Source organism: Solanum pennellii, chromosome 5 (assembly GCF_001406875.1).
Source record: "Solanum pennellii chromosome 5, SPENNV200".
NCBI classification, from domain to species: domain Eukaryota; kingdom Viridiplantae; phylum Streptophyta; class Magnoliopsida; order Solanales; family Solanaceae; genus Solanum; species Solanum pennellii.
The window spans coordinates 7,989,433-7,998,906 of record NC_028641.1 but is presented as its reverse complement, the minus strand read 5'-3'; the positions used below and the strand labels follow the sequence as shown (position 1 = coordinate 7,998,906).

Sequence of the window (9,474 nt, the reverse complement as noted above, 5' to 3'; positions counted from 1 at the left end):
AAAACAAAGAGACGAACAAGTCTTTCCTAGACTCGATTTCATAATATATGTGGGATTTTTAGATGAAATCGATTGAAAAAATTAGCACTAGTATAAAAGAATCCTATGTCAAATCTATAGGATTTTTGGGCAATTTGAACGACTCATCAATTATGAGTCATATTTCACACTCCTACTTTTGCTTATATCAAGGCTCAATTTTAGAATTAGTCTACTATCCAGGTATGAGCATAGTATCATCTTAAAAAATTTAATTTATTATATTGATTCTCAATTGTTAAAAGTACTAGTATTATATCACTAACATACTAAATTAATTCGGTATTTTAAAGTTTGACTTTGTTAAAATTATCAATAATAGTTCAACTACAACGTCAACTTATATAATAAAGAATCATGGCTTCGACTTTTTTAAAAAATCTCAACTATATTATACTACACTTTACCCGTGTAAATATATTCAAAAGAATATACAAACTATTAGCTTTATTATTTAACTACACAAAATTCAGACATTTCAATTAAAATAGGGTAGTCAAAATGTCATTCCGCTGTTAGAGATGTTATGTATAATTTGGTACTAATAACATATTATTGTATATGTTTATTTTAGTAATAATATTATATGAATTGTATATATAACTAAATACTTGGGTATAGTATTCAACGTTTTTTCTATAAATATCAAATATTGTACCGTATCAAAATTTAATACTGAAATTGCGGTATCAAAAGTTTCAGTTTCAATATGGTAATTTGGTATCTACCAAGTGTGGACACCCCTAGTTTTTACTGAATCATTTTTTGGGAAAAAACAATAACTACTTTTGAACCGTCACAACTAAAAAATAGTCCCAAGTTCCAGTTGAATGATTCTGAAACTTTCCTTGAGATATAAAAATGTCTAGCTGAGCTGATATCAGACCAAGCACCCTAGAGAGAGCTATTATACACATTAAAATAGATAGTATCATTATGAAAGAAAATGTCAAAACTCAGAAACCTAATTGCTAGAAAAGCCATGTAACATGTACCTCCATAAGAAATGAAGAGCAGGCTTAACAGGCAAACTCTTCGATTACTGGAGAAGGATCACTTGTATGCCCAAATATATCAGAGATACCTTCCCAATTATGTTTCTCCTTTGCTTCCCAATATCCACCCACATAACGATAACAACCATCCTCATCCTTGCTAAACCATCTTGGTCTCCAACCCCTCTCCTGTAGTTTCCTTGCCTGCACACCAGCAGTTATAACTTGGTTAATCAGTGAACTTCAGAATCAGCATGTCTTTAAAGATGAAATCAACAGGTTGAAGAAACTAATGTGTTTAGGTAGGATAACTAGAACAAAAGCTTCATCATCATGGTCAACAGAAGCTAATAGAAAGAATAAAATGTAGTGTAGTTGATATGCATTATAGTAAGCAAACTCTTAAAAAGTCATCAAAGTTGTAGAATCTCGTGTCTAATTGTGTCTCCCACCGTTCCTCTTTCCCCCACTCCCTCCGCCCAAGAGAAAAGTGATACATGTGGACAAATTTGGGATCACCATCCTCAAACCTTTGTTGTTGGTATCCCAGATGTAGGTTATGGGCATTCAAAGTCCCTTCAATTCCACTTCGATTTCTATCTGCTTTCGTAGCCATTTGAGATAACAGAAGTTATCACGTATTGCACTGTGGCTTTTTGCACAGCACCTTCTTTCATTTTTTTTAATGTTTGTGGTCTTCAGGCCAGCTTTCATGCAACTTGAATATTCCACCAAGTACTTGCCACCTCGCACCAGATAGCTCTGCCACCAAGGCTTAGGATCTTAGGAAGGTTTTTTTTGCTTTTGCTGGGTTTTGAACCTGAGACATGGTTTCCTCCCACTTCATTGACCACTAGGTCACACACCATTGGGTGTAGTTCTTTGCACAGTTCTAAATAAAGACAGTAAGAATAGTGGCTCAATCAGAAGAAAACAGTGCATCAATCATATCTCAACTTTCAAGTTAGATCAAAGCAAATAAATATCAGTATTGTGAACATGGATGGCATTTTAGACACTAAAGACCATCATATGATCCATTTCTACGTGTATAAAAGAAGCAGGCTTTTGCTAGAGGAAAGTTGCATTTTGAATTACATGGTTGCCAGATTGTTCACCTTTTTCTTCATTCACATTTTTATGCATCAAATGAAACCAATAAAAGCAGTGCAAGGCCCAAACTACATAAAGAAAAAATGGAGTACCTGTCTCTGCAACTGTTCAAGCCTAAGCTTCTCTGCATTAGCCAGCTCATACTCCCCATTCTCTAAGTGGCGCTGATCAGGCCTCAGCCTTGAGTCAGTTGGTGGAAGCTTCTCTCTTAACCCAGGTGTCAATTCATTTAAAGATATTGCAAAAGGTGTGAGGTTGTATCTTGTTTTGGGAGTAGATTTGTCCCTCTCCCACAACAATATGGCTTCAGTCATGGGATCATAACCCTTTGGCTTTGTAGTTGGATCTCCCAACACATAATACATTGCTTCATCCCACTTCCCCAATAACATGGCCACTTTTTCTCCTGTCCTGTTGTCTTGCACAAATCCATGAACCTTTTTTTCACAGAAGATAGTGTTAATCTTTTGATTTGGTTGAAGTAGAATCATATGCTCCTCCATTCAAATTGAAATGGACTAATTACTTTTCACGATTTAAACGAAACTGACTTTTAAGATTTAAAGTACTAAGATTACAAAATGTGCAGCAGTTCATCCTTTCAATGCTACTATATAATCTGAAAAGATAGAAAGTTCTGTACTTATACGCAGTGAATATCTGACTACTTTTTTTGGATTTTCTAGGTAGATAGCTTATAAGGTTTATTTTTCCACACCAACACTAAAAGAATAGATAAAATCTAATAGTAACAAATATTACCTGATGAGGATTTCGATCAATAATAGACTGCTCCTTGAATTTGAGCTTGCATGAATATTTACCACTGCCTTTGATCCGCATAGCGCCATAATGGTCACAATAGATTTTACCAATTATTATGTTGTATATAGAAGTAGTAACCTTGCTCCACTGAAATGTCTCACCATCTTCAAATTGCAGGGTTAGAACCCCCACAGGATCAAGTTGGATTGAGCGTCCCCAAAACTTCCCTTTGAGATTAGAATCTGCCCAGAATTTCCACCCTCTGCCCTCACAGTGGCAAGCAACAACCATGGGGTGATGACTAACCTGAAATTCATGCACACAAGATCAGGTATCGAAAAGGACAGGCAACAGAGATATGTACCATCTAGTATGTTAGTTGTAACAGAAGCAGAAGAGTTTTATAAGAGAATTTTTTCACAGATCAAATCTTTAGTCGTTTCACAAATAGAAGTCCTACTTTTTCAGAAAAGAAGTGTAGACCCTTGTCAGGATAATCAGCCTCGTAGGTTTCACCAAGGAGAGGATTAAAAGGTTTGCATTGTCTGCCCTGAGTTGATGCATAACCAGATACAGCAAAAGCTGCAATCTTAAGGATTCTCATCAGATCATCTCCCTGCAGAGAATAATTCTGAAGCTCAATTACTTTGAATAAAAACTTACTAAAGATGCAAGACAAAAATGATCCAGGCAAAACCAATGTTTTAACCATGTTTATCAATACAAGTAATTTCAGGGACAAAATGTATGTGAGAATTTAAATACAAAAACTCAAAAGATCTGTACACACACCACTAATTTCAAGACAATAGCAATGTGACACTCATGATTCACAACAGAACTTTCTTTTGTGAATAAGAAGACAATCATTGGGACCAATAACAGCCTCCAATACTGGGGGATAATGGGCCAGCCCCTCTACTCCTCTCCACTTAAATACCACGCTTAGTTTGCATGGCGCAGGGCTCAAACCTGTGATCTTCATCACAAGTCCTTCAATCTTTGCCACTTGAACTGAAGCCCAGGGGGCATAACAAACACTATTTAAGACAAAAATAAATAGAAAATGGCAACAAATAAGGAGCAAGCAGAATATTTAACTTATAGGTGGTTAGCGGACAAACTTATAGTATCTAATTCCTATTTCGGATGGCAACCAAATATTTGGAACCTTCAAGGTTAGGATTGAAGATATGCTGTAAAAACACATTATTGTTTTCCCTTTTACAAGTCCAGTAGGGTTTTACAGAACAACTTAGATGAAAAGTGGATCAATTCACAATACTTTACAGGAAAAGATCCAATCACTCAATAATAAGCTTGCTACTCAAAAAAACTCTGCAGTTAGCACACTTGTAACAATTTTCTTGAAGGAATAGCCAAGATTACATCAAAAACCAAAATATTTAGCACTTAGAAAATACTGCTAACGGCATACACAGTTCATCAAAAGGTTCAACTGATAGACTATTGTGCACAGTATTGCAAACCATAAGATTGCAAGACAAGTGAAAATAACCAACTGAAACAGATCTTCATAAACTAGATCAGAAGTTTCATCTTGATAGCAAAACAAGCATTTCTAAAAAAAGTTAGCCACCATAAAAAGCAATAAAAGAGAGAGAGCTGAGGAGTGACCTGCTTTCCCCACTCCAGTGCTTGATCAACCAGGTGTGAGTACTCCAAATCTTCAAAGCATTTCTGCAGTGAAGATAGTGGCTCATTGAAGTACACAGGAAGGCACACACCAGACAGGTCTTTCCCAATATTATCCTTGATTATTGACCACAAACCAACAGGCTTATCTTTTTCCTTTGGTTCTGGTAGATTTTCCCTTCTTTTGATATAGGGATAATTGATTGTCTTTACTTCCATCTCCTCCCTTGTATGACCAGTAATGGTCTCATTCTCAGAAGTTAATGAGCTACAAGCATTTCCAATACCCTCTCTACTGCGATAAGAAGCACTTCTAAGAGATTCAGCAGACAGAAAATCATTAGTATCAAAAAATGCACCATCTTCTTCATCTGTTTCAGCATCTCCTCCATATCGGCTTTCATTGTCAGCATCAGAGTCACTAGCACTACCTTCAGACATAATGGAATAAAAATCTGCAACATTCACAAAGATATTATGAATTATTGAATCTTACTATAAAGTAATAAGTGAAAATTTCAATCTAGTTGAAAGGAAATGTGACAAAGTTCAAAAAAATGTTATTAACTGCTCTTTAGCAACAAACTTGTAGAAACCATTCTCAGCTGTAACAAGAGAGAGACTTTTTCACTTGTACACAACTTACAATTTACAGCAAGGTCTAAGTTTGAAATGGTTTTCTATAAGCTGCAATGTACAAAATTAGAGACCTTTGATTTGCAAATGAGAACATTCAACAATTGACAGACAAGAACTGTGACAACCACTGTGCAACCTAAGAAGGGACAAGGAGATTAAGCAGGAGGTTTTACAATAGCTAAATACCAATTAATCATTCCCAATAACACAGGCGCCAGTGACGGTTTTTTGCACTTCCCCATCCTTGGTGACTCAAACCCCAATCACATAGTTGGAGGCATAGGGTCTCCTCCAAAGACCAACCTTCTGTTGTTTCAAGAAAATAAAAAGAGGGACCATTTTAACATCAACTTTCCTCATTATAACATAAGAAAACATTTTGATTTATTCCAGATCCCAAAAAGATCACCTTCAGTATAACATGGCATGTTAACTGAAATTGAACTACATAGAATTTTGGACTACGCAATGCACATAAGGGCCTTAATGTTCCCAAGTTTAAAGGTTATAGGATAATCAATAATCAGAAATGCATCAGGAGGCTCCCGACCATGTAAACAAATCATTCTCAAAGACCAAAAGCTACTGGGAACATACTGTATCAGATCTTTACAATTTTCAACACTATTGATATACAGAAAAATTGGACAATATCTGATCTAAGGTATATTAAAAGAGTGGGAGGATAGGAACCAACCACTAAATCTTCGACCTTGCCCACAACATGAATCTCGTTCTTTTGTTTCATCAACAACAGTCGTTTCCAGCTCAATTTTATCCGTCTGCAAGAGAAAGTGAGATCTCGCTAAGAAGTAGTACCTTAATGTTCAAGTTGCAAATACATTAAGAATCCCAAGTCAATGGAAAATTAAGTAGCAATTGAAACTCAGCGTTCAAAACAAGAAAGCAGGAAATGAATCAGACATCAGTAGAACATAACTATGTCTGACAAGCCCATACATCAAGGGACAATCACAGTTTCACAGGTAGACTTATCTTTCTTACTTGATGCTAAAATAAACCCCGTACTTCTTTCTCTCCTAAATCATATGGATTTTCTTTGTGGTCTAACAAGCTGAGGAGAGGACTGTTGAACAAAAACTTGGCGGCAAACAAACTTGAAGAGCATTGCAATACCGTTCAGTAAACAGCAACCGAACCACCTTCTCCTGACAAGTTTAGACTTTGATTTAAGGGGCATAATAGTGAAGAGATACCCTATTGGCCAAAGAATTCAAAAATGGCATCGACTCCATTGCTGGAAACCATGTAGCTCAGAATCCTATAGACATTCTTATGTTTCTTGAACCCAGAAAGTATAGGCTTGAAAATAGAAATTAAGAGACTCTTGCTAGGAAACTTGGGGCGTGAATAGAAAGAATAGACAAATGCCAAATGATAACAAAAGTAATTCACTAAAGGAAATTTCAAGCATAAAAATAAAATACAGACCAACATTAAAACTTTCGTCACCTTCTCTTAAGATTATAGATTTAAAAAGTTTAAATTACCTCTAGTTGTCTTAGAGTGTCCAGAAGCATGACATGCTTAAGTTGAAGAGCCTTCATCTGATTTTGTAGCTCAGCAACCTCATGTAGCATGATAGATTCACAATCTTTTATCACTGCCTCACCCATTCCTTCCTGCACCAATCTTGATCGTAGCTTCTCTGTTGAAACAATAAAATCTTCTGAAGATGCAAAATCACCACTTGACAACAGCCTAGGGAACTGATCTTTAGCAACCCCAAGAGCCTCAATCCATGTGGTCCTATCTTCTCTTGATTGACATCGCAAATGGAGTGTCTTTGTTCCCGTGAATATAGAAAGCCTTTTGTCATCTGACTTGCTTGCCCGAACTGACGAGACCTGTATGATATGTTGTTGTATTTTTCTAGTTGATCAGAATATATGACCACAATCTACCACAAGTAGAAGTAAGGAAACAGATACGGAGGCATACTTCCAGAATCTGTACAGAGTAATTTATTAATTGCATTAAGGATGCTTGAAAATTAAAAGAATCAACCATGGAAGAGTGAACCAGAATATTCTTTTAGACACTAGAAGAACCAGACAGATATGACAGACCAGCGACCAGAAGTAATTCATTGTCATGATGTCATCTGAGATGATTTCTTCACTTCTCATATGTTGGATAAGAACATACTCCAGTAGTAATGAAAGCATGCAATAATTTCCTCAGAAAAAATGCCTTAGACATTTGTTGTAGGACTGTTCTCTTAAGATGATCATCCTTCATTTCCTTCATTCAGCATGTATTTTTCCAATAGAAGATTTAATTTTCTCAATCAATACACTATTAATGAAACACATTATGTTGTTTTATCTCCTACGAGGCATATGCATAATAAATTTTACAAACTTTTTTCTTCTGATCTTAGGATACCTAAGCCATAATATATAGGAACAGGAGCAGATATTAAGACAAATGTCCTTGATCTGTATCTTGTTAGTGCATTTCTGCATATTTTTGTCCTGTGTCAAAACTCTTTGACACTACTTTCCTGTCTACACACTGATAAATCAAAGTTTGCATTTTTAAGATGGTCAACACAATCCATTAATTGATACATTGCATGAGTTGCTCAACTACTTTATTTCGGATAACATTCCATTAATGCCGGAAAAAGCTTACTCATATATCACAAACTAACTTGCAGTTAAGACAAAACTAAACAGTAAACAAACCTTCAAATGTATTTCCCCAAACGGCTTCCACTTGTTAGATCCATTCAGTCGATTATTGTTCACATTAGCCTTCCTCATATACCTCCAAGACTCATCCCCAATAACCTTCAACCCCTTTTCTTTCCCTGGACTCATAGCAATTTTATCCGGTCCATGAACTTTGTAATACGACAACACCCCATCTTCAAGCACAAACCATCTCGCACGCCATCCTTTACCATAGTTCACCCATTTATATAACACTCCAGCTACACTAACACTTCCTTTAAATTCTTTCGAATCATTCCCATTTTCCTCATTTTCATTCACCAAACCCAAATCCGAATCCGTATTCACTTGTGCATTTGTAAAACTCTGCCTCAAGCTGAAACTCACCGGCTTCACACCCACATTGTTATCAAACCCTAACTGACTTTGCGTCACGGATTGTGACTTCACCACCGCCGGATTTCCTTTATCACGGTCGATCGATACCGGCGCAATGCAACACAGTGGATTCATCTCCACAAAAAAAAAAAAAAAGAAGCTCAAAAAAAAATTAAAAAATTCTAATTCATCTCAAACAACACAAATCCATCAATGCTGATGAAAAACAACAACGATCTCTACACAAACAAACACAACCACTGATCTGATTCTCCTCCTTCTCTGAAACTTCAACGCAGAACAACCGATCGGAGATCGAATCGGCGATACAACCGGAACAGTTCTGATGTGACATAAGATCGAAAACCGATACGTAACAGCAAATATAAACTCCTTTTTTTTAATATAAATTAATATATTAATCAAATATAATTAATTCAAATTATAGGTGAAGAGTTGAAGAGCTTTTTACAGATCCATTAATGTCAGTGGTCAGTAATGGAGTGGGAAGAGTACAAGCATACAGGGGGAGGGTGCGTAGGTTAGTAGTAGAGGGTGCGTAGGTTAGTAGTAGAGGGTGCAGTGAAAGGATATAAATGCATGGGGCTTTTAGTTTTTTTGGACTGCTTAGTGTAGATGTAATGATTGTGGAGACAACTAACATGCGCAGTGATTAACATTACTGGGACCCATTTTTTCCCAATATCTTCTTGTCAATTATTTTATTCTCTATCTTTTCTTCATGGTGTTGGATTTATGTTTTTGAATTTGACTTGAAAAATAATACAAGTATAATAATATTAATAATGTGGAAATTATTAAAAAGTTGTGGATGAAAAAATATGTGAAAGTTGAATGGTACTCGATGTTTGAAATTTCATAAGTGGAGTCTACGAAGAGTAGGCTATACGTATAATTGATCATTATTTTATGGAGGTCGATAGATTGTTTTAAGAAATTATCGGTTCAAGTGCAATAAATTCAAGTACAAATAAAAAGAAAACAGTAAAGAACACTAACTGAAATACAAAAACAACAAATGTTGATAGATATCAAAAGGCAAAACTACAAGAATATATTCTCGAAAAGTAAGACGACACTTCATTATTTACTAAATTTTTATTCGAATATACGACTTTCATGCTCTTTTATCTAGGTTCATGTGCTCGATAATCTGAAGTTATGTCACG

The 9,474-nt window shown here is 35.8% G+C and overlaps 1 protein-coding gene across 3 annotated transcripts; it reads right to left on the bottom strand.

Annotated features, from left to right (window-relative positions):
- Positions 1–694: 694 nt before the first annotated feature.
- LOC107020269 (oxysterol-binding protein-related protein 1D) lies at positions 695–8,950 on the bottom strand. Of its 3 annotated transcripts, XM_015220555.2 has the most exons (9): positions 7,919–8,950; positions 6,719–7,075; positions 5,905–5,989; positions 4,551–5,023; positions 3,373–3,528; positions 2,910–3,218; positions 2,240–2,584; positions 1,035–1,238; positions 695–943 (listed from the first exon to the last, which is right to left on the bottom strand). In XM_015220555.2, exons 1-8 carry the CDS (start codon positions 8,417–8,419, stop codon positions 1,059–1,061), a joined length of 2,406 nt encoding a protein of 801 aa, XP_015076041.1. In that variant the 5' UTR covers positions 8,420–8,950; the 3' UTR covers positions 695–943; positions 1,035–1,058. The 3 variants fall into 3 exon arrangements, with proteins under 3 accessions (XP_015076041.1, XP_015076040.1, XP_027772913.1); XM_015220554.2 differs by having other exon boundaries at positions 700–1,238; positions 7,919–8,948; XM_027917112.1 differs by lacking the exon at positions 7,919–8,950 and adding an exon at positions 6,213–6,376 and having other exon boundaries at positions 700–1,238; positions 6,719–6,855.
- Between the last annotated feature and the right edge of the window lie 524 nt (positions 8,951–9,474).

Coding starts and splice junctions, on each gene's coding strand:
- LOC107020269 (XM_015220555.2), bottom strand. CDS start 8,419: ATGAATCCACTGTGTTGCATTGCGCCGGTATCGATCGACCGTGATAAA. Junction 5,024..5,904: donor GCAAGGTCGAAGATTTAGTG/GTTGGTTCCTAT, acceptor TGAATGTTGCAG/ATTTTTATTCCATTATGTCT. Junction 3,219..3,372: donor TACACTTCTTTTCTGAAAAA/GTAGGACTTCTA, acceptor CATGAATTTCAG/GTTAGTCATCACCCCATGGT.